The following is a 25,437-nucleotide window of genomic DNA, read 5'->3' as shown; positions in this document are numbered from 1 at the left end:
GTGGCACAGAGGAATCGAACCCTGGGCTCCTGCACTCTGGGCAAGCGCTCTACCACGAAGCCACGCTCCCAGCCCTTCACCGTTGTTTTAAAACCACCCTATTATCAGCGTTCATCCTGGTGGCTGCATAGACGTCCAGAGTGGGCCAGGTCCCGGGCCACCGACCCGGTGTGGCCCGCACGGGGGTGCCCGGGGTCAGCAGAATCGAGGGAGGGGCCTGACCGCAGCCGCCTTGCCACCGCCCGGCCAATAGAGGGCGCCAACGAGGAGCGCGCGGCTGCGCGTGCGCCGTCGCTGCCCTGCCGGCTGGCCCCGCCCCTGAGAGCCGAGCGTGCGAAGCTGGACGCGGCGCGCGGCGCGGCGCTATGGAGGGCGAGAGCACGTCCGCCGTGCTGTCGGGCTTCATGTTCGGCGCGCTCGCCTTCCAGCACCTCAACACCCGTGCGGACACGGTGAGCGGGCGCGCGGCCTCCCTCCTCCTGGCTGGCCAGGCGCCCCGACGCCGCCGGGCTGCCTTCTGTGGGAGGATCGTCGTCGTTCCCGGAGTCTTCCCCCTGCCCCCCCCCCCCCGCGCTGCGTCCCTGCCCCGTCCCCGCTCCCTTCCTCGGACTTCCGCCCCTTCCCTCCCGCTTTCCCGTGGCGGCCACCTTCCCCTCCCTTCCCCCGCCGCGGCTCCCCTCCGGTCTGATCGCAGGGACAGCGGCAGGATCCAGCGCCTTCCCGCGCAGGGCCCGGGCCGGCCGGCCAGCCGCGCGGTGCCAGGTCTAGTGGACCCTAGGCCTGATCTGGGGTATCAGTGCACCTGACTCCTCCTTGTTCCAACTTTCTAAAGTACTGAGCCCACATTGGGTTCCTTTCCTATGGTCCGTTGTAACCAACTTGCCCTCAGTTAGCTACGCTTGTATAAGTTTGGTTTGGTTTTGGGCTCTGGGCCTGGGCACTGTCCCTCAGCTCTTCAGCTCAAGGCGAGCGCTCTACCACTTGAGCTACAGCGCCACTTCCGGTTTTCTGGTGGTTTATTGAAGATGAGAGTCTCACGGAGTTTCTTGCCCAGGCAGGCCTTGAACCGAGATCCTCAGATCTCAGCCTCCGGAGTAGCTAGGATTACAGGTTTGAATCTGCTTTCTTAAAAGGGGTAGTATTCGCCTGATTGATTTAAAATGCAGGCCAGGCGAATAGTACTCCTTTTAAGAAAGCAGTGTCGATTTGCATTTCAGAGAATTCCATTTTCTCTCAAAGGTGTCTGGCAATGAGATTGTGTCTTATTTAAAATTAGTTAATTCTGTACCCAAAAGCACAAAACAATGTTTCCACAGTATCTTTAATAGAATGGGGGGGGGGGGAGAAGGAATCAGGAACTGCCCTCTAGTGCTCCTGATTTTGATACTCCCAAACTCAAAACACTGGCATGTGAATCTCTTATCTCCAATTAACCACTCAAAAGCTAGAGGTGGTACTGTGGCTCAAAGTGGTAGAGCACTAGCTATCCTGAGCATAAGAGCTCAGGGACAGCACCCTGACCAACAAAATTACGGAAAAAGCCCCACAACCAACAAAATTAAGGAAAAAAGCAGACTCAGAGATTGAATTCTAAATTGTTAATTTGCACATTATGAACAATTTTAAATCTGAAAACACAAATCATTGTTTCATTTTATAGCTTAGAAACGTCCCCTGACTCTTGTTTTGTCGGTCGAGGGGCTTGAACTCTGGGCCTGGGCACCGTCCCTCAGCTCTTCAGTTCAAGGCTAGCCCTCTACCACTTGAGCCACAGTGCCACTTCTGGTTTTCTGGTGGTTTATTGGAGATAAAGAGTCTCTTTCCTGCCCATACTGGCATTGAACTACAATCCTCAGATCTCAGCCTTCTGAGTAGTATTACAGGTGTGAGTCACTAGGGCCTGGCATCATCCCCTGACTATTAAAAGCACTTTTTAAAATCAAGCCCCGGGGAAGTCATATAGGATCTTTCATTACTAGAGGGCAGTCTTCTGCTCCAAGACAAGATGCTTTACTATTTCCTCATAGGTTCTCTTGGCCTCTTAGGCCTGTTGTGCTAAGGGCTTCTAGCTCTGCCTAAATAATGATTGCCCAGCCCTTTAAAGTCAATTCTCACCCCTCCGGTTTCCTTTGCCAAATATCACAGTGGTATTTATGATATGCTAATTTTAACTATTTTCTTATGAAAGCACCTGTGCTGCTTAGATTGTAACTACCCAGAAAACATGTTAACAGGATGAGCAGTAATTCAATCAATGTGTTGTATTCCTTAGGCTGCTTATCTTTTTCCTCCTAGGAAGGTTTTCTCCTTGGGGAAATAAAAGGTGAAGCCAAGAATAGCATTACTGATTCCCAAATGGATGATGTTGAAGTTGTATATACAATTGGTAAGTCACTTCTGCATATTTGTGTATGAGCACACCAGTACTGCTGCTTGAACTCAGGGACTCATACCTTCCCCTTGGCTTTTTCGCTCAAAACTGGTGCTCTCCCACTTGGCCCATACCTCTACTTCCAGCTTTTTGCTAGTTAATTGGAGATAAGAGTCTCATGGACTTTACTACCTAGGGTGCTTTCAAACTTTGGCTAGAAGAGATATACAGAGAGGGATATGCTAAAAGAGGTCAGCTTGGAACCTTCCTTTAAACCAGTCTGTCCTTGAACTATGATCTTACCATCTCCATCTCCAAGTCCATAGGATTACTGGCTGAAATGTGCCTGGCATAAATTGCTTGTGTGTATGTGTGTATGTGTGTGTTTGTGTATGCTGGCTTGGGCGTGTGCACATGCCAGCCCTGGGGGTTGAACTCAATGCCTGGACACTTTCTCTGAACTTTTTGGTCAGTCGTGGGGCTTGAGCTTGCTGTCCCTTAGCTCTTCAGCTCAAGCCTAATGCTCTACACTGGAGCCACAGCGCCACTTCTGGATTTCTGGTGGTTATTGGAGGTAAGTCTCACTTGGACTTTTCTGCCTGGGCTAGTTTTGAACCGTGATCCTCATATCTCAGCCTCCTGAGTAGCTAGGATTACAGATGTGAGCCACTTATGCCGGGCTTTCTCTGAAATTTTTTGTTCAAGGCTAGAGCTCTATCACTGGCACCCCAGCTCTATTTCTTGCATTTTGGAGATTAATTGGAGATTAAAAAAAAGGCTCACAGACTTTCCTGCCCAGACTGGCTTCCAATTATGATCTTCAGATCTTAACCTCCTGAGTAGCTAGGATTATAGGTGTGAGCCACCAGCATCTGGCTAAGTTGCTATTTTTAAATGATTAAAATGGATGTACTAATTTTTTTGTTTTTTGGCATCATGAGGCTTGAACTCTGGGCTGGGCGCTGTTCCTCAGCTCTTCAGCTCAAGGCAAGCACTCTACCACTTGAGCCACAGCGCCACTTCCAGTTTTCTGAGTGGTTGATTGGAAATAAGAGTCTAATGGACTTTCCTGCCCAGGCTGGCTTTGAACCTCAATCCTCAGATCTCAGCCTCCTGAGTAGCTACGATTATAGGCGTGAGCCACTGGCACCCAGCTAGATGTACTAATTTTTAAGTCAGAATTTAAAAGGACATACTGTACTCATTTTCAGTTAGAATTATATATTGTGTACAATAAGTAAGACATAGCAGTTAAGATTGTTGGTGGAATTAGGAAACAGCTGCAGCAGCTATTCTTTTAGGGAAAAAAGGTTCAGAAGCATTAAAATACATAGGGAATTTTCTGATTAACATAGAAGTTTGTTCTAAGCACATACTTTAAAAATTGCTTTTTAAAATTTTGGTAGTTGTACAAAGGAGTTTCAGTTCAACAAGTCAGATTCTATAAGAATAGTGAATCTAAGCATATATATATAATTTTTAAACAAATATACTTGTTAATATAGTTGATAAAAAGTTTGGCATCATGGTATACATATTATGACTCATTTTCCTAAGTTAAATAATCTTAGTACCATTTTTCATAATGGCAGTGTATTCTACGTTGGCCTTTCTGTGATTTCAGTAAGCCATTAAATTATAATCAGTTCAGTATCATAAGTTATTCTACAGGAATATCATTGTACATAGTATTTTCTCTTTTATCTTCCTTTTTCATTGAGACAAGAGGGTCTCTGTAATTAGAGGCTGGCCTCTAATTACTAGGTTAAAGCAATTCTCTATGTCAGCCTCCTAAACAGTTGGGACTATGGGCATGCATCACTGCACCTGGTAGGGTATGAACTTTTTTTTTTTTTTTTTGCCAGTTTTGCAGCTTTGAATTCAGGGCCTGGGCACTGTCGTTGATCTTCTTTTGATCAAGGCTAGCACTCTACCACTAGAGCCACCATGCCACTTCCGGCTTCTCTTGTTTATGTGCTACTGAGGAATCAAAACCAGGGCTTCATGCATGCTAGACAAGGACTCTACCACTAAGCCACATTCCAGGGTGTAAACATTTTTTTGTTTTTGTTTTTATTTTGGTTGGTCATGGGGCTTGAACTCAGGGCCTAGGCACTGTTCCGAGCTCTTTTGCTGAAGGCTAGTGCTCTACCACTTTGATCCACAGCACCACTTCTGGTTTTTGAGTGGTTAACTGGAGATAAGAGTCTCATGGGGACTTTTCTGCCTAAGCCAGCTTGGAACTGTGGTCCTCAGATCTCAGCCTCTTGAGTAGCTAGGATTACAGGCATCAGCCACCAGCACCTGGCTCTTAAGGTTTTTTATATACATCAGTATATCGATTTCTGAAAAGACTGCATCGATTTATACATAATATGTCATTTCTTGTTTGCTACTTTACAAAATTAAAAATAGAAATATATATAATAGAGAATTAAAATTTTCACTTTGATTAGTGGCAGTATCGACCACTGTTGATAGCAAGAATTGGTATAAATGCATACATTTTTATGTAGACAGAAGTACTTCCTTGGTGCAGAAGAGAAAGAGTATGGATAGTCTGAAATTCTTTGCTTGTTTTTGTCTGTTGTGGGGCCTGAGCTCTGGGCCCAGGTGCTGTTTATGTTTTTGAGTGTGTATCTGAAACCACATTCCTAGAGGTAACCTAGCTGATAGTCGTTTAAGAAAGTTAAGGCATTTCAGGTTCCTCTACAGTACATAAAACATTACCTTGGTAAGTGGGAAAAAGGCATGCTCATTGTTTAGGGTTTTTTTTTTTTTGTTTGTATTGCTTGGGATGGAACCTAGGACCCCTATACTGCACTACATTCCTAGTCCTTAACTTGCATTGCTCATGCTTTTTCTTTCTTTTTCCTTTTCTCTTTCCTGTCTTTTTCTTTGAAAAAGCTTTGCTTGGCTTGTTTTACTTTGCCTTTTGGGGGCGGGGGGAAAGGGGCATTACTAGGGATTGAACTCAGGCCCTTGCAACATGCCAGGCAAGTGCTCTACCACTTGAGCCACATTCCCAGCCTTCTGTTATACTCTGTATTTATACTATTTTGTCTTAAGTGTCTTGTAATAGCATAAATTAAGGAAATTGGCCTTTTAGGATATGTGTTATACATAGGTTCATATAGTTTTTGTTGATTTTTTTTTGGCAGTAATGGGTTTTGAATTCAGGGCCTCATACTTGCTAGTCAAGTTCTCTACCACTGAGCTACATCTCTACCCTCATATATTTTTGATGTGGTCTTTTGTTCTTTTGGTGTTTTGAGTTGAACTTAGGGCCTTATGCGTGTTAAGTACAACACTACCACTCACCCTTTTTGTTTGCAATTTTACTTTTTCTCACTTTTAGACACATGGCGCATTCCTTACCAGCAGCTAGAATTAACTTGCCACCAAAGAATATATTTTGAGCAGTTTAAGCAAATATTTCTTGAGGAAATACATTGTATTAGGCAGCAGTACTAAGCTTTATAGTATTTGGTCATATTGTTTAAAAATGTTCAATTGTATGTCACTAAACATTCCCTTGCTTTAGCTCATGAGATTTTCATCATTTTTAGACATGTTTGGAATGTACAGATTTTACTTTAGTGTAATATAACCCCTTTCCCTACCCTCCTCCTGAAGCTTGCTCAGTTGTTTTTTTTGTTTTTGTTTTTGGGTCTGGTCGTGGGCCTGAACTCTGGGCCTGGGTGCTGTTCCTCAGCTCTTCAGCTCAAGGCTAATGCTCTACCACTTGAGCCACAGCGCCACTTCCAACTTTTTCTTTTTGCTTATGTGGTGCTGAGGAATCGAACCCAGGGCCTCATGAATGCAAGGCAAGCACTCTACCACTGAGCCACCTTCCCAGCCCGCTTGCTCAGTTTTATGGTGCTCTACCATTTGAGTCATGCTTCCAGACAAGTTTTTGCTAGCTAACTGGAAATAAGAATCTCCCTGATTTGTCTTCCTTTGGCTGTCTTTGAACGTTAGCCTTTTGAGTAAGTAGGATTACAGGTGCCCAGCTGTAATACTGCTTTTGGCAGAGAATAAAACAACTTTTAGGAGATATTGTTGTTTTTTCTTGTTTCGTTCCATCAGTAGTGAACACTGACAAAACCTTTATGAAACAGCTACTAGAAAAAGTTAAAAAAGCCTTTCAACAGTTGATCATAACTCTTTAGAAGTAAATGAAAATATAGCTAAATTTACTTGAAGATTATATAGTTCATGGCAGCATTTTAATTAGCATGAAGTAAATGCTCACTGCTAATCAAATGATTATTAATGTACTCATAACAAAATCCTTTGTTTTTAGACATTCAGAAATATATTCCATGCAACCGGCTTTTTAGGTGAGTAAAGTATTCATACAAGCAAGTAAAGTACCCATTGTAAAAAATAAAGTATGTTTTCAAATTAACAAAATATCTTAGTTACCAATTGTACATGAAGGTTATTTTTTAATAACTGATGATTCACATGTGCATTTCTGTAGTTGTCTCCATTAGGTATATGAATTGTATTAGTCTCTACGGCCCTTCTCAAGAATCAGCTTATTTTGAAGATTGCTTTTCCTTCTCAGCTGCTATCAGCGCATATTATGAGCCCAGTGGGTGACCTGCTTTCATACAGCAATAGCAGACCTTTTGTTCCTAGCTTTTCATTCCACTGTATTTTTAGCATATATTCCCTACTTACACTGTTCTGGCCCTGGGGCTTGAACTAAGGTGCTGAGCATTTTCTCTGAGCTTTTAGGCTCAAGGCTAGCACTCTACTACTTGAGCCACAGCTCTACTTCTGGCTTAAAAAAAAAATCACAACCCTTTTTATTTTGTTTTTGAGATAGGATCTTACTAAATCTTACTAAATTTACCCAGATGTACTTCATACTCTTGATCTTCCTGTCTTTGTCTCTTTTTTTTTTTATTGTCAAGGTAATGTACAGAGGAGTTTCAGTTACATAAGGAGTACATTTCTTTTTTTTTTTTTTTTTGAACTCTGGGCCTGGGTGCTGTCCCTCAGCTCAAGGCGAGCACTCTACCACTTGAGCTGCAACGCCACTTCCGGTTTTCTGGTGGTTTATTGGAGATAGGAGTCTCACAGTCTTTCCTGCCCGGGCTGGCTTTGAACTGCAATCCTCAGATCTCAGCCTCCTGAGTAGCTAGGATTACAGGCGTGAGCCACCAGCGCCCAGCTTAAGGAGTACATTTCTTGTCAACCTTGTTACCCCTTCCCTCAATTTTAAATCTTTCATCTTTTACTTATGGTTTTTATAGTAGTTAGTTGGTGATAAAGAGTCTCATAGGTTTCCTGCCTGAGCTGGCTTCTAACTGTGATCCTCAGATCTCAGTCTCTTTAGTAGCTAGAATTACAGGCATGAGCCATCAGCTCCAGGCTCCTAGTTACACTTTTTAGTATTATCGCCTATCTGTTGACTAGCTATATTCTCTAGCCCGTTCTTTACACATTTAACCCTACAGATAGTACTGAAATTGTTAGCTTCAACATACTGTACTTTTAACTTTTTTGTGTGTGCCAGTCCTAGGGCTTGTACTCAGAGCCTAGGTGCTGTCCCTGAGATTTTTTACTAAGTCATGCCTCTACTTTGAGTTTTTTGGTGGTTAAGTGGAGATAATAGTCTTATAGACTTTCCTGCCTTGGCTGGCTTCGAGCCATGATCCTCAAATCTCCTCCTAAGTAGCTAGGATTACAGGCATAAGCCACCAGTGCCTGGCTATTTTTAACTTCTTATTAAGGTATAACATACATATAGAGAAAACACAAATCAATTTTAAGAAAGGAAGGCAAAACCCATTGTATGGCATGATATTACAGAAACGCCTTATGATTTACCTAAACCACACAAAAATCATTATCTTATAGTCACATTGTGTATATAAGTCTAAGGCTGCTGCACAGGGTCAAGATACAAAAGATTTATGTTGAAGGTATGGCAGGAAAAAGAACTTAATATGATCTTAATCTGATGTATCAGACAAAGTTACACTTATAGTCCCTGAATATCAGCTGACACAAAAGTATCTACTGAATGAAGAATTCTTAGTGGATACTCATACAAAGGACTTCCTTGAGGGACCAGCAAAGGACTAAGAGGGAGAGTAAGAAGTGAGTCAGTGTCTTTGGGCAAGTACATTAGTAATTAGATACATTCAGTAAGAGTCTTAGAGCCGCAGAAAGCATCTAATCTAGACTTTTAAAATGTTGGGTTTGTTTTTGTGCCAGTCATGGGGCTTAAACTCAGGGCCTTATACTCAGTTGGATTTTTCACCCAACACTGGCACTTAACCACTTGAGCTAAACCTTCATGTTCAGCTTTTGAGTGGTTAACTGAAGATAAGACACATCCTAGAGAGGATGTGTCTGTTCAAGCTGGCTTCAAACTTTGATTCTAGCATCCTGAGTAGCTAGGATTACAGGTAGAAACCACTAGTTTTCAGCTGTTTGTTCAGTTGAACAGGGTCTAGCTGTATGTAGCTTGGGCTCACTTCAAGCTCATAATTCTCTTGCTTCAGCTTCCCAAGTGTTGGAATCATCGGTGTTGCAACACCAAACCCCATTTGCGTATATATATATATATATATATATATATATATATATATATATGCTTATGTATATGCTTATATATATTTTATATATAAAATATTTATTTTTGTGCCAATTCTGGGGCTTGAACTTGGGGCCTTTTGCTCAAGGCTAGCATTCTACCACTTGAGCCACAGTTCCACTTCCAGCTTTTTGGTAGTTAATTCTAGGTAAGAGCCTCAGACTTCCCTCTCCAGGCTGGCTTTGACCATAATCCTCAGCTCTCAGACTCCTGGGTAGTTAGGATAACAAGCATGGACTACTGGCGCATGGCTATTTATTTATTTATTTATTTCTATATAAAAATCCCACTACCTTTAGTCCCTCTCAGTACTCTCACAGATATAGTTTAGTCTATGACCCCTACACACTTTTTTCCCCAAGGAAATAAAACTGAAAAAAAAAATCACTGGGCTGGGAAGGTGGCTCAGTGGTAGAGCGCTTGCCTTGCATACATGAGGCCCTGGGTTCGATTCCTCAGCACCACATAAGCAAAAAGAAGAAAAGCCGGAAGTGGCGCTGTGGCTCAAGTGGCAGAGGGCTAGCCTTGAGCTGAAGAGCTGAGGAACAGCGCCCAGGCCCAGAGTTCAGGCCCCACGACAGGACTCCCCCCCCCAAAAAAATCACTGCAACAAATAAATCCCTCCCCAAGTACCCCCCCCGTCTCCCCCCCCAAAAAATGAGGAAGCACCAATCAATTGGTTAGGGCAAGAAGAGCTTCTACTATGTGGCTTCTGTGTTCCAGAAAGCTGCTCTCTGCTGCTGCTCTAGATACCTCTATCCCTGTTCTTGTCAGCTCCAGCTCCTCCTTTTTGATTGTGACCTTTGCCAGTTCCTTCTTCTGCTCCTCTTTGGCTTTCTGCTTCCAGAACAGTCTATCTTAAAATGATGCACATAGCTGTTTCAATATTGGAGCTCTGGATATCATTCTCGTCAGCATGGTGGGTGACCAGTTCTAGGTCCACAGTGCCACTGTCATGTTTCCTGGGCTTCTCAGGAGCCCACTCTAGGTTGCTGGTCTCCAACTCCATTGTCATGTAGATCTCACCAGGCCACCAGAAAATCTGGTTTACACACTTTTTTTTTTTTCTTTTGTCTGTCATGGGGCCTGAACTCTGGGCCTGGACTCTGTCCCTCAGCTTTTCAGCTCAAGGCTATAGCGCTCTACCATTTGAGCTACAGTGCCACTTCTGGCTTTTTCTGCTTATGTGATGCTGAGGAATCGAACCCAGGGCTTCATGCATGTGAGGCAAGCATTCTACCACTGAGCCACCTTTCCAGCGTTTATATACTCTTGTACACCAATTTGAGAAGCCCAGAAGTAGGTTATCCTAGCAGGGTAGTTACAGGCTGATGCCTGTAATCCTAGGTACTCAAAGAATCTCAGTGGGAAGACAGCCTTAGAAGACAAAACCCACAAGACTCTTGCCTCCAATTAACTAGCAAAATGCCAGAAGTGAATGTGTGGCTTAAATGGTAGAATACTAGGCCAGGTGCAAAAACAGCCAAGGTAGGACTTGAAGCCAAGTTCAGGTTCCCCCCCCCTTTTTTTTTTAGAAAAAGGTAAACCATGCTAGAGAATATAGTTAAGAATTATAATTTAGGAACTATAAATAGGTAAATAGGGGGTAATCTGTTTGATCAGATAAACACTATGTTTTTTAAGTTTTGTGATGTACAGAGAGGCTGCAGTTACATAGGTCAGGTAAAGAATACATTTCTTTTTGGACAATGTCAACCCTTTCCTTGCTCTCTCCCAGTAAACACTATGTTTTTAATGAAAACAACTACTGTTAATTCCTTGTAGTTAAAAAGTAAAAGCATTCACTATTAGAACATAGGTCATTGGTTTCATATACTTTCAGTAAACAGTTTAGAATTGTCAGCATATTCTTGTCAAAATAATTACTGTTTATATAGGATTTTGCCTTACATTTTACCAACATAGACAAATACTGTTAGTCTTTATGTCTAAAGGAAGGAAATATTTACAGTTCATGTCATGGGATGGGAAGGGAAAGATGTTAGAAGTAAATGCTTTAGAATCTTTTACAATTATCTTCTTGTTCTTCTTATACCTTGGGACATTCCAACTACAGAACAAAGGTCCCCAAACTAAATCAAAATATGTTCCCTTCTGCCTCCTCCAAAATAGTCTTTTAAAATATAGCTTTTAGTTACTGGCCTTTGGTAGCCATTATACATTCTTTCATAGGGTTAATATTATAAAAATAAAAATATTTAATAAGCTGAATAAATTATGAACTGTCTGTATTAAATTACTTTCCAATACTCTTATTTAATGGGTAGTTTATTGTTTTTGTTTTAGGTTAAAAGAAAGTGTGATGCACAAATTCACTTGAAGTTTCTCCACTCTTGTTCATTGTTTATGGATCTTGTGTTTCTACCATTTTAAGTCTTATATTTTATGAACTTTCTCTACTATTTATTTTAGGACTTCATCTGACAGATAAGGTACAGATCTTGGTTGGGCAGTTTGGGTTAGGAGTTAACTAAAACTGAAAATGATAATAAAATTATTCAGATACCTAGCATATCTGAAATGTCTCTAATTTTGACCTTTGTAGCTTCTACAATTCTGTAGGTGAAGTAAATGAGCACTCACTGAAGAAAATATTTTCAAGTACAAAAAAGGTATTTCCTAGTTTACCTTTTCCTTGTTGGTGTTGTATGCATTATTTTGGGGCCCCTAAAAATATACTACTTTGACAAAACTTTTAGGCAGTATTTGTCTTCATGTTGACAATTAAAGCTAATAAGAAAAAGCCTGTTCTTCCCAGATATTCACAAAAGTTTCTCTGAAAACAAATCTACTCATTAACACTATGAATCTTGGACTAGAGGTGTGGCTCAAGTTGTAATTTCAGCCTTGAACAAGAAAGCCAAGAGTGCAAGCTTCTGAGTTCAAGCCTCAGTACTGACTAAAGAAAAAAAAAACATAGTTCTTGACTTTATTTGCTCCCTGATCACCTAATTAACACCAATCTCTTTCTCTTGTATTGTCCAAACTATTCTTGAACTTCTGGACTTAAATGTTCCTCCTTCTTCAAGCCTTCCAAGTAGCTTGGACTTCAGGTGTGCATCACCAACCCTGGCTTTGAAATTACTGGTTTTTATAACTGCAGGGACAGTTTTCTATACAGCTATAATATATACTGTTTAGTTTCCTGTACAGTACAGTTTTCTATACTTTAATTCCTCCACAGAATATTTGATGTTTAGCTAAAAGTTTTTGAATAACTATGATGGATGATTTTTCCAGAAATTTAAATATTTTGTACAGTTTGACTTTTTTCCTTTTTAAAAACTTTTGTATCTCTGATTTGAGAATAAAATTCAGTAAAATGTTTCTTTGAGTCACTGGGTATGATGACACATATCTGTAATCCTAGTTACTCAGGAGGCTAGGACAGGAGGACTGCAAGTTTGAGGGTAGCCTGGGCAATTTAACAGGACAGGGTCTTGTTCACACCTGCAATCCTGCCTACTCAGGAGGATGAGATCTGAGAATTGATGTTTGAAGCCAGCCTAGGCAGACAAATTCTTAAGATTCCCATCTCCACAATTAATTAGCAAAAAGCCAAAAGTGGAGGTATGGTACAACTAAGTGGCACCTATTGAGTGGAAAAAGCCAAACAAGAACTGTTTAAACCCAAGTAACTGGGGTGCATGGACACACACACACACACACACAGTACTGGGATATGGCTTTATACATGGACACACACACACACACTCACACACATTCTACTGGGATATGGCTTTATAGTTGAGTACTTGCCTAGCATGCAGAAGGACTTGGGTTCAATCCATAGTACCATTTTTTTAAGTTTCTTTTTAAAAAAATCTTCTGTTAAAAAGTGGTTGTTGGATTTTTTAAAAAATTATATTTGAATATTTTTTTGTTTTTAGTTCTGTGCTTGTCCTGAGGCTTGAGCTTATGGCCTGGGCACTATTCCTGAGCATTTTTGCTCAAAGCTACTGCTCCATCACTTGAGCCATAGCTCCACTTGTGCCATTTTGGTGGTTAAATGGATATGATAGTCTCATGGCTTTTCCTGCCTGGGCTGGCTTTGAACCATTATCCTCAGATGTCAGCTTCCTGAGTTGCTAGGATTACAAGGACGAGCCATCATCACCCAGCTTTGGATATTTTTTTAAGTGCACCTGTAAAAATGTTTAGCTTTAAAAAGAACAGAAATAATTGTTCTGTTTTGTTTTTTAAGCAGTCTTACTATACAGTCCAGGCTGCACTCAAACTCACAGTTCTGCCTCATTTAGCTTCTTAAGTGCTGGGGGTTGCAGGTACAGAAGCACTTGAAATGTACAAATACAAAGTTTAGTTGCTCAATCTATCATAGATTTCTATGAATTAAAGTATTTTTCTGTGTTAGATTTACTGAGTTTTTAGTAATGAGAATTATTTTTCTGATTTAAGAACAGCTTAGTAATAGTTGTTTTTTTTAGCACATTACCTTTAACAAAACCCTTTCCCATGATTATGAAACCAAATCAGCTTATTTAACAAACCTCCAGGGAGTGATGCCTATTAAGCAAAACACTGGCATGACTATTACTTTCTTGTAAATTTTTACTAAAGATGAAGAGTGCATGACAGCAAATGCCATAAAGGAACTAGAGTAAGTCAAGAATTTCTTCTTTTGAAACTTTTCTCTATATAAATCAAAATGGCAGCCTTTTAACTGCATAGGAAGTAAGTATAAGTCTGTTTGCAAACTTTACAAAGGTAAGTATAAAATTAAGTATAGTTTTTGTTTACTACATGTCCAAAACCTTTCCAATTTAAGAAAGCCATTTTAGTTCATCAGGTTTTACCTTTTGTTTTTGTCTTGCTATATAGTCTAAGCTGCCTTGTTTTAGTCTCCAAATTGAGTGCTGGAATTACAAGCATATTGCATCATTCTTGGCTCATGACTGTCAATTTTATTGCTAAGTTATAAGACATATAATAATAACTAACCACTGGAATTGAGATACCTAATTTTTTCTGTATTTTCTTTCAGAATATGGTAGGTTGGTACAAATTTCGTCGCCATTCAGATCAGATCATGACATTTAGAGAAAGACTACTTCACAAAAGCCTACAGAAGCACTTTCCAAGCCAAGAACTTATTTTTCTGCTGTTAACTTCAAGTACAGTAACAGAAAGCTGTTCTACTCATAAGCTGGAATATGCCTTATATAAACCTCAAAAAGGGTAAATGTTGGTTGATCACTGGCAATTTTAAACTAGTAGGAAAAAATATATATACCTAATAAATTTTGCATCTTACCATGTGTTTTTATATAGTGTTGTATTAGGTTGTCACAATAATGCTGTGGTAGGTCATAAAATGTGTTAACTGTAGATCAGAAAATGAAGGTCAGCCAGGGAAATTGGTTTTGATTACTGTTTACTAGAAAAAATGTTCATTGTTTGTTGATAAGGATATATTTTAAAACTTAAGCCTATAAACTTCATTGAGCAACTTTATATTCTATATAATCTCAATAAAGAAGCAAGGCAGTTTTTGAGGTGTACCAAAATAAGTCTAGAAGGGAAATCATTTAGCTACTTTTTTTTAATGATATAAGAATTAATGTAAATGAGCTGGGTGCTGTGGCTCATACCTGTAATCCTAGCTGCTTGAAAGGCTGAGATTGAGAGCCCAGGCAGGAAAGACTGAAACTCTTTATTTCCAATTAATTAAACACATACACAAAAATATGAAAGGAGAGCTATGGCTTAAGTAGTAGAGCACTAGCCTTGAGCAAAAAAGTTCAGGGGGCAGTGTCCAGGCCCTGACTTCAAGCACTAGGATTGTCACACATACACACACACACACACACACACACACACACACACATACAGAGAAAAGAAAGTAAGAGTATCATCAGTCAAGAGTAATTTCATTCACCTCTACAATAAAAAAGTTACCCCCCCATAAAAAGAGTAATTTCATTGTTCATACTAGGTAAAACAGATTTCAACCATAAAACCTTAAGATTTAACATTCCTTATCCAAAATGCTCAGGATCAGATGTGGTCACATTTTGGAATATTTATAGACATAATGAGACATCTTGAGGATGGGGCCCAAGTCCAAATAAAAAGTTCCTTTGTACTTCATATATGTAAATCTGAAAGTAACTTTATACAATGTTTTTGTTTGTATACCTTTTGTTAGTTTTTTGAGACTGTCTCCCCATTACCCAGTCGGCCCTTGAATTTGAGGTCTTCCTGATTCAGCTTCTAGTGTTGAGATGTGCAACATCTCAACTAGTGCAAGTATGTTGTGACCATATGTTGCACATATGTTGTGACCAATGTGTCACATTAACTCAGTGGGGAATTTTCCTCTTTTTTTTGGTGTATTTTTTTTTAAGTGATAGAAAACTTTCTTGAAAAGAATACACTTTAAAATCTTGGGACAGCTAGCCGCCGGTGGCTCATGCCTGTTAATCCTAGCTACTCAGGAGGCTGAGATCTGAGGATCACTGTTTAAAGCCAGCCAGGGGAAGAAAGGCTGTGAGACTTATCTCCAACCACCAGAAAACTGGAAGTGGTGCAGTGGCTCAAGTGGTAGAGGCTTGCTTGAGCTGAAGAGGTGAGTGAGGGATAGCGCCCAGGCCCAGAGTTAAAGCTCCACGACCAAAAAACAAACAAACAAAAAACCAAGAATCTCTTGGGTTTCTGTACCTGAGCTGGCTTCAAACAAGGATTCTGATTTCAGCCTCCCTGAATAGCTAGAATTATAGGTGTGAACTATCCGCACCTGGCTTCGCATTTTTATTGAAATGTAAGGGATTTAATCGTGTTAATTCCCTCCCCAGGACCAGCCCATGGGGTAGTCACTGTCCAGAGGTTGGGGAAAGTTTATTGAATTATAATTGACTGTAGGCATAGCTTTGTGGTCTGAGTAAGTTAAAGATCTATTGTTATTTTGACCCACTTTAGGCTGGATTTAAGCCATTTTTCCTTAAGGTGAGTGGTGTACTCCACGAAAACTATCTTGTGAGATTCCATCACCTTGGTGGGTGATAAACACTGGTCATCTGTGAGATAGAAAACTTAATTACAGTGTTTTTTCTCAGATAACCTTGCAACTTCTCTCACATTCTTAAGTTCCTTTTGCATTTCTACAGCATGACTACCTGCTATCTATCATTCTTGGTAGGGGTCATGGGATCCCAGGTCATAGATGATGAGTAGTGTAGAAGGAGACTGTAACCAGCCGTAGTTGTGTCTGAAAAGGAAGAGTCAGTTTTCTTTTCTTTTACTTTCTTTTTTTTGCCCGTCTGGAGCTTGAACTCAGGGCCTGGACACTGACTTTGAGCCTCTCTGTGCTCACCGCTAGCACTCTACCTCTTGAGCCACAGCACCACTTCAGCTTTTTCTGTTTATGTGATACTGAGGAATTGAACCCAGGGCTTCATACTTGGTAGGCAAGCACTCTACTGCTAAGCCACATTCCCAGTCAGCTTTGTTCTATATAGTCCAGGCTGCTCCTGGAACTCATATCTTTCTGCCTTGGCCACCCAAGGAATCTTCTACTTGTACTGATGCTCAAAAAATTCAGATTTTTTTTCCCAAGTGATATCCATGCTTGTAATTGCAGCTACTTGGAAGACAGATGCAGGAGAATTACAGGTTGAGGCCAACCCAGGTGAAAAAAAGCTAAGGAGGATAGATACTGAAAAAAAAAGTGGTGGTGTGGTACATGCCTATAATTCTAGCGATACTTAGGAGCATAAATAAAAGAATCACAACCCAAGGCCAGCCTTGGGCAAAAAAGTATGAGACTGTATCTGAAGAATAACTAAAAGCAAAAGGTTATGGAGGTATAGTTTAAGAGCTACAGTATTTGCCTAGCAAGCACAAGGCCCTGAGTTCAAACTCCAGCATACCAAAAGGTAGTTTGGGTTTGGTTTTGTTTTTTCCTTTCAGAGTTTTTTTCTCAGTACTGAAAGTAGAACCCAGACGTTTGCACATAGCAAGCAAGCACTTTACCACTGAGCTTCATCCAATCCAATTTCTTTATTTTTTAATTTTTATTTTTTTGGTCTGGTCGTGGGGCCTGAACTCTGGGCCTGGGCACTGTCCCTCAGCTCTTCAGCTCAAGGCTAGTGCTCTACCACTTGAGCCACAGCACCACTTCTGGTTTTCTGGTGATTTATTGGAGATGAGTCTTGTAGACTTTCCTGCCTGGGCTAGCTTTGAACCACAGTCCTCAGATCTCAGCCTCCTTGGAGTAGCTAGGATTACAGGCGTGAGCCACCATCACCCGGCTCACTTTTTTTATACTATACATACTTCACAACTTACCCCCTTTCATCTTCCTTCCCCCCTCCAGTCATGGGGCTTGAGTTCAGGGCCTGAATACTGTCCCTGAGCATTTTTTGCTCAAGGCTAGTGCTCTATCACTTTGAGCCACAGTTCCTCTTCCGGTTTTCAGGTGGTTAATTGGAGATAAGTCTTACAGACTTTCCTGCCCCAACCTTAGATCTCAGCCTCCTGAGTAGCTAGGATTACAGGCACAAGTTACCAGTGCCTGACTACTTTACAACTCTTAAAAACTAGTTGCTTCAAGCTGCCTCAAATTGGGAAATTCTGTCTTGGTACATAATAAGGAGTGGGTTTTTCTGTTTAATTATACAGGGGGAAAGTAGTGTATTCTGATAGTATGCTATTCTATTTAAATTTACATTTAAAAATTTTATGTTGTCAGACTTTTTTATAGGATACCCTTAGTGGTTGCCAATCTGGGCATGTCTGAACAAACAGGTTATAAAACTGTATCTGGTTCCTGTATGTCCACTGGTTTTCACAGAGCGGTAAAGGCACACAGGTAAGATTCCTTTGAAATTAATTTCCTTATTACACAAACAAGAATGAAAATAAAAGGAAAGTTGGTGTGTGTGTGTGTGTGGTGTGTGTGTGTGTGTGTGTGTGTGTACCATCCAGGGGCTTGAATTCAGGGCCTAGGCACTGTCCCTGAGCTTATTTTGCTTGAGGTTGGCAGGCACTCTGCCATTTGAGCCCCAGCTTTACTCCTGGCTTTCTGGTGGTAAACTGAAGATAAAGAGTCTCAAGGACCTTCCTGCCCACCTAGCTTACGAAAGCTGACTATATGAACACATTACTCAAACTATACTATTTTTTTTTACCACCTCTATACTTCTTGTATTTGTCCACTGTAAATTCTGTATACTTAAGGAAGTTGTATTATTTTACAGTTCTGAATTTTTTGAAGAAGATGGATCTTTAAAGGAGGTACATAAGGTAAATAAAATGTATAATTCACTACAAGAAGAATTAAAGGTAAGTTAAAGTCAAGTATTTAAAGACCACTTTTAGCATTCATATTAAATTGTTCACTCTGACATCAGATTTAATTGTATTGTATCACTTCATCTGTTGAAGTAGACTGCAATCTTAATGTACAACCAAACTTTAATGTTATCCTAGCTAATCACAAGGCTGAGATTTGGAAGACTGAGGTTTAAAGCTGGGCAAGAAAGTTTGCTAAACTATCTCCAAACTAACCAGAAAAAAAGAAGGGCCAGAGGTAAGGCTCAAGTGGCAGTGCCAGCCTAGCAAGGTTAAGGGCCTGAGTTCAAACTTCAATACTGTTCTCTACCCCAAAGAAAAGTTTAATCTTGTTCTCATTCTTGGCTTCAGACAATCCTTCAGGTTGTCACCTTTATTTCAGGGACTAGGCTGAAGGAGTAGTCCTTACTTAGGACATGTTTTTGTGGCAAATGGGGAAAAGGGAAGGTGATGGCAATTCTTAAACTTTAGCTGAGAACTGTCCTTTCCTCTCATTGGCAAGAATCTATCATATAACAGGGATACATAATCTTTTTACAAGATGAAGGAAATAAACATTGAACACAACTTCTTCAGTATTACAGTCTCATGTACCAGCGCAGGTCCTTTGAGAAGTAACGTCAAGAGCCAGAAGTTCAACAGCTGCATTGGACCTTTATAGGACAAAGCAAAGGGACTAACAAAAGGCAGGAAGATTGAATGCATGTTTAACCCCTGAGAAAGAAGAGGTTAGCAATAGCCTCAGAATTCAGTACCATTCCAAGAACGTTCATTAGGCTCCTTGATCAAACAGAGTTGCCCCAGAGTTGTTGTCCAAACATGGATTTACACTGATGCCCCTTCTGTGCTTAGTCATTGGTAATAACAGACCATGGTCTAAAAGCAAACACAGTGGTGGTGTTCAAAGCTGGGAGTGCCAGTTTGACAGCTAGAGTATATTTTCATAGCCACCAAACTTAGCACTAGAGTATGCTAACAAAAAAAATGAGTTCATACATCACTAATATTATTATTTTATTATAATAAATTTTAGAAGATAGAAATAACTGAACCTCACCCCCCCCCATTATTGGTGCTTAAATTCACGACCTTGCACTTTTTTTGGGGGGGGTGGGGAGGGGGTCAAGTCATGGGACCTGAACTCTGGGCCTGGGCGCTTCCCTCAGCTCTTCAGCTCAAGGCTAGCACTCTACCACTTGAGCCACAGCGCCACTTCTGGCTTTTTTCTTTTTTGCTTATGTGGTGCTGAGGAATCAAACTCAGGGCCACGTGCATGCAAGGCAAGCACTCTACCACTGAGCCATCTTCCCAGCCCATGACCTTGCACTTCTGCAGCTGTCCAAAATACCACCCGAAACCCTGTTTCTCAATGGATTTTTAGATAGAGCTAAGCTACCCAGCCAGGTGCACACTTGAGCTAAGAACAACCTACTTTTTAGGCTTCCCATTATTGCTGGGATCCCAGGTGTGCTCCCCTTTGTCCACTTTGCCTCCATGCAGACAGTCTTGAAGACTTTTTTTGCTAGAGATGGCCTAGTACCTTGATAATCCTAATCTGAAATTAGGATGACAATTGCACACCACTGGGCCTGGTTATAGGTTGAGAAGGGGTCTTATGAACTTAGGGCTGGCCTCAAACCACAATTCTCCTGTTTTCAGCCTTTCCAGTAGGAATCTCACCTTTTTAATGTTAATATTTTCATTTTGCCTTATTTTTATTTTACCCTAAAAAAAAAGATTTTATTATTTATTGCCAGTCCTGTGGCTTGAATTCAGGCCTGGGCACTGTCCCTGAGCTTCTTTTGCTCAAAGCTAGCACTCTATCACTAGAGCCACAACGCCACTTCCGGCCTTTTCTGTTTATATGGTACTGAGGATTCGAACCCAGGGCAAGCACTCTACCACTTGAGCCAAATTCCCAGCTCTCTGTATACATATTTTGATATACAGTCATGGCAGCATAAATTTGTGACATGATTTTTAAAAATTCGATGTACTATTGTGGATTTTTATGTTGCCACATACTAAATTAATGTAATATATGAGTGTGTGTATATATTTGGCTTTTTTAACAAGTGGTACTTGACTTTGAACTCAAGACTTATGCTTGCTTAGGTTGCTTACTAAGCTGGTGCTCTACCATTTAAAAAATTATTAAGTTGTTGTACAATTCCATGGCAGGTTATAATACTTCTTGCTCAGTGTCACCTTGGTGCTCTACAAGTCATGCATCCATCCTGGCTTTTTACTGATTAACTATAGACATAGAGAGTATCTTGGACCTTTCTGCTTGGGCTTTGAACTTTAATCTTCCAGATCTCAGAGTTCTTTTGTTGGTTTTTTTTTGCCAGTCCAGCGCCACTTCCAGCTCTTTCTGTTTATGTGGTACTGAGGAATCAAACCCAGGGCTTCATGCATGCTAGGCAAGCACTCTACAACTGAGCCACATTCCCAGCCCCAATCTCAGCATTCTAAGTAGCTAATTTCAGGTGTGAACCACCAGTACTTACCTAGCTTTTAATGTAATATTCCTCTCCTGGAGTATGAGCTCAGGGTCTGGTACTTGTTAGGCTGGTGCTCCATCCTTGAGCCACAACCTCTTGGCCTAGCTTTTTTGTTCCTTAGTTGAGCTGGATACTGTCCCTGAGCTCTTTTGCTCACTGCTTTACCACTTTGGGCCACAGTGCTACTGCCAATTTTCTGGTGGTTAGTTGTAGATAAATCTATGAACTTTGCTGCAAAGGTTGGCTTTGAACTCTGATCATCAGATCTCAGCCTTCTGAGTAGCTAGGATTACAGTACCCAGCATCAGCCCAGCTTTTTGATGGTTGTTTTGGATACCCAGCCGCCCTTGAATGGCAATCGTCTGTCATGACTATTTTGAATGGGAAGATATTCTAAAAAACATCCACAGAAACTAAGCATAACTTTTGCAATCCTAGGGCCTGAACTCAGGGCCTGGGTTCTTGAACCTGAGCATTTTCACTAAGGCTAGCACTCTACCACTTGAGCTACAGGTTTACCTATGGCTTTTGATAATTAATTGGAAATAAGAGTATCACAGACTTTCCTGCCTAGCTGGCTTCAAACCACAATTCTCAGAGCTCAGCCTTCTTAGTGGACAGGATTAGCAGTGTAAGTCACCATCACTCAAATTACTTTAAGGGCCAGTTTGTTTTTCCAAACTAATTTCTCTTCTTTTTTTCCTATTTGTTAGCAGACAAATATTATAAAAAGATAAATATGCCAGTCACTGGTGGCTCACACCTGAAATCCTAGCTACTCAGGAGGCTGAGATCTGAGGAGCCCAGTTCGAAGCCAGCCCAGATAGAAAAGTCCCCATAAGATTCTGATCTCCAGCCAGGCGCCGGTGGCTCATGCCTATAATTCTAGTTACTCAGGAGGCAGAAATCTGAGGATTGCAGTTTAAAGCCAGCCCAGGCAGGAACATCTGTGAGACTCTTATCTCTCCAATTAACCACCAGAAAACTAGAAGTGGCGCTGTGGCTCAAGTGGTAGAGTGCTAGCTTTGACAGCACCCAGGCCTAGAGTTCAAGACCCACAATTAGAGCACAAGCCTTGAGCAAAAGAAGCTAAGGGACAGCACCCAGGCTGGGTTCTAGCCCAAAAACGATAATAAATAAATAATAAATAACACTATTTTTCATCCAACCTCATATAAACAACCATAAGTGTAAAATAAAATTAAAAATTATGAAAAATACTGGCTAGAGAGAATGGGAACATGGACATTGGTGTAAGACTTTAGGAAGGAAGACAAGGAAAGAATTAAATCTGGAAAAACAAAAATTCCAGGGATCTTATTTTTAGTATGTAGTTTTTACATCTTCTTTAAGTAAACTTTTCTGGAAGTCTCACTCAATTACTGCAATTGTCTGATTGATCATTCTCTTACAGGAATGAAAATCCTTCATTGTTTCCTTTTATAGAAGTAAAATAGTCACCTGTTTTTGTTATGCTTTTCAGTTTCCTGATGTAAAATGTGTGTATTATCTTTGCATCTCTATGTATATATGTATGTACGTACGTATGTATGTATTGATTATGGGCTGGTAATTGAACCCAGAGCCCTTTTTGTGCTAGGAAGTCTATGGTAGCATAGAGTAGCATCCCCAGTCCAGAATTTATTCGAAGTGAATTTCATTTCTGATATCAAGGAAATAATTGATATGATGAAGCCACAAATAAATGGCAAGATAATATATCTGAAAAGTTTTTTATGTATGTCCATCATGGGACTTGTACTCTGGGCCTGGATGCTGTCCCTGAGCTCTTCTGTTCAAGGCTAGAGCTCACCACTTGAGCCATAGCTCGACTTCTAGTTTCCTGGTGATTAATTGGAGACAAGAGTCACGGACTTTCCTGCCCTGGCTGGCTTTGAACCCCAATCCTCAGATCTTAGCCTTTTCAGTACCTAGGATTACAGATGTGAGCCTCAGGCACCCAGCTCTGAAAAAATTTTATAATCTAATATAGTATGAGAGTAGCATACAAGTTTGAGGTCTTTCCTTCAGAAAACAGTAGCTGGAAATGTGGCTTAGTGGTAGAGGCTTGCCTAGCATGCATGAAGACCCAGGTTCAATTCCTCAGTACTACATCAACGGAAAAAGCCAGAAGTAGCACTGTGGCTTAAGTGGTAGAGTGCTAGCCTTGAGCACAGAGAAGCTCAGGGACACTGCAGAGGCCCTGAGTTCAAGCCCTGGGACTGGAAAAAAAAATCAGAAAACAGCAAAATGTTTATAAAGCCAGGTGCTGGTGGCTCATGCCTATAATCTTACTTACTTAGGAGGCTGAGATCTGAAGATCACTGTTCAAAGCCAGCCTGGGCAGGAAAGTCCATGAGACTCTTATCTCCAATTAATCACCAGAAAACTGGAAGTGACGCTGTGGCTCAAGTGGTAGAATGCTCACTGAGCTGAAGAGCTCAGGGACAGGGCCTTAGCCCAGAGTTCAAGTCCTGTGACCGAAAAAAATTATGAAAGGCAGATAGTATTTTACTGGGGATTTTATATTATTTGTGAGTGTATACTCTTAACATGTCAGAATTTTATCTATGCCCTTATCTTGCAGTATGTATGCAATAACGTGGAACAAAGTGAGAAACAAGTAGATAAACTCATAAATGAGATAAATAGATTAAAAGAAGAAATTGGAAAAAAGCAAGCACAGATGCAAGCATCAAGTAAGTAAAACCTGAATACATGACCCCATGGTGCCTTCCATGTCTCGTTGTCTTTCTTATCTTCAGTGAACCAGCCAACTGTGTATATATATATATATTTGTCCACCTGGGGACTAAAAGGATCATTTTGTCAGTGCTTTTCACGTTCACTCAGTAGAGCAAGCAGCGTTTGTTCAAATTATAGCACAAAATTTTAATTTCCTCTTAGAATCATGTGGCAGCCTGGGCATCAGTGGCTCACGCTTGTAATCCTAGCTACTAAGGAGGCTGAGATCTGAGGATCACGGTTCAAAGCCAGCAAGGGCACGAAAGTCTGTGAGACTCTTACCTCCAATAAACCACTAGAAAACTGGAAGTGGTGCTGTGGCTTAAATGATAGAGCACTTGCCTTGAGCTGAAGAGCTCAGGACAGTGCCCAGGCCCAGAGTTCAAGCCCCATGAACAATAACAAAAAAAAAAAAGAATCCTGTGGCATATATATAAAAAGGAATGCAGGATGATGTCATTAATGCTCACTTTTTTTTGGGGGGGGGGAGGCCGGTTGTGGGGCCTGAACTCTGGGCCTGGGCGCTGTCCCTCAGCTCTTCAGCTCAAGGCTAGCGTTCTACCACTTGAGCCACAGCGCCACTTCCGGCTTTTTTCTTTTTGCTTATGTGGTGCTGAGGAAATCAAACCCAGGGCCTCATGCATGCAAGGCAAGCACTCTACCACTGAGCCACCTTCCCAGCCCCATCATTATGCTCACTTTGAATAACTGGATATGCTTGTTGAAATCTTTTTGTGTTAAATGACATATAGCTAATTATAAAAACTTTGTGGAGGGCTGGGAAGGTGGCTCAGTGGTAGAGCGCTTGCCTTGCATGACTGAGGCCCTGGGTTCGATTCCTCAGCACCATATAAGCAAAAAGAAAAAAGGCCTGAAGTGGCGCTGTGGCTCAAGTGATAGAGTGCTAGCCTTGAGCTGAAGGAAGAGCTGAGGGACAGTGCCCAGGCCCAGAGTTCAGGCCCCACGACCGGACCCAAAAAATAAATAAAAAATAAAAAAATAAAAACTTTGTGGAATGTTGAGCTGTTACTTTGTTTTGTTTAGGAGAGAAAACCCCAGAAGACCAGAGGGAGAACATTTTTCTTTATCAAGCTTTACGGACCTTTCTTCCAGATTGTGAACTTCTTCATTCTTGTATTATCTCCTTGACAAATGGGCAGATTTTTAAAAGCAGATGTAGTACTGACCACCAACTTCATGTGGTAGACAACCTGACCTTAATGGTTCCACACACTCCCACCCCTAGTGCTAGTCCAGTTAGCTCACCACAGGTGACTAAGCGGACAGCTGCTGCAGAGACAGATGGAAACCTAAAAAAGAGATCACGGCTGTTGGAGACAGAAAGCAAACTGTCAAAGACGGACACTGACAATGAGAACCAGGAAAGAAAATTCACATCCAGCAGCTCAGACACAGATGAAGACATTGAGAAAATGAAGGGCTATGAGGAATATCCTCAGTCTCCCACATTTTGATCCTGTTAATCTACAATCACATTTTTTTTGATTGGCTGAATGAAGAAAGTTAAATATTTATTTTTACTGCAGCCAGTAAAATTGCAGTAATACATGGAAAGCTTGTTTGTTTTTACTAAGAAGCTACTTGTAAATAGAAAAAGTTTTATTTTTACAATGTTCACTTCTTAAAGACGATCAACAATTTTTATAAAGTACTTTTAAAATACAAGATACCTCTTATCTATTTATTCATTCCTTTATTTATTTTGGTGCTAGAGACTGAACCAGGACCTCATGGTCCTAGGCAAGTGTTCTATCACTAAGCTATGCTTCTATTCCAAGACACTTTTCCTTTAAAAACACTTTTTATCTTTCTACAAGAGTGAGGAAAAAAATTACATGCATAAGTTTTTA

General features: G+C 40.9%; 1 protein-coding gene across 2 annotated transcripts; it reads left to right on the top strand.

The window, feature by feature from the left end:
- The first annotated feature begins 330 nt into the window (after positions 1–330).
- Fam175a (family with sequence similarity 175, member A) lies at positions 331–25,252 on the top strand. Of its 2 annotated transcripts, none has more exons than XM_013020252.1 (9): positions 331–452; positions 2,296–2,386; positions 6,678–6,714; positions 11,554–11,620; positions 14,011–14,204; positions 17,716–17,835; positions 18,224–18,269; positions 23,409–23,520; positions 24,611–25,252. In XM_013020252.1, the coding sequence occupies exons 1-9, from the start codon at positions 366–368 to the stop codon at positions 25,039–25,041; spliced, it is 1,185 nt and encodes a 394-aa protein (XP_012875706.1). In that variant the 5' UTR covers positions 331–365; the 3' UTR covers positions 25,042–25,252. The 2 variants fall into 2 exon arrangements, with proteins under 2 accessions (XP_012875706.1, XP_012875705.1); XM_013020251.1 differs by having other exon boundaries at positions 18,224–18,308.
- Positions 25,253–25,437: the final 185 nt, after the last annotated feature.

Source organism: Dipodomys ordii, unplaced genomic scaffold (genome assembly GCF_000151885.1).
Source record: "Dipodomys ordii isolate 6190 unplaced genomic scaffold, Dord_2.0 Scaffold49, whole genome shotgun sequence".
Classification (NCBI taxonomy): Eukaryota; Metazoa; Chordata; class Mammalia; order Rodentia; family Heteromyidae; genus Dipodomys; species Dipodomys ordii.
Note: the sequence above shows the minus strand (reverse complement) of the source record. Positions and strands in the feature narration are given on the sequence as shown.

Bases quoted from the DNA above. Each gene is read 5' to 3' on its own strand.
- Fam175a (XM_013020251.1), top strand. From the start codon at position 366: ATGGAGGGCGAGAGCACGTCCGCCGTGCTGTCGGGCTTCATGTTCGGC. The intron at 11,621-14,010 runs GTATTTCCTAGT...ATTTTCTTTCAG, and splicing joins TATTTTCAAGTACAAAAAAG to AATATGGTAGGTTGGTACAA. The intron at 23,521-24,610 runs GTAAGTAAAACC...TGTTTTGTTTAG, and splicing joins AGCACAGATGCAAGCATCAA to GAGAGAAAACCCCAGAAGAC.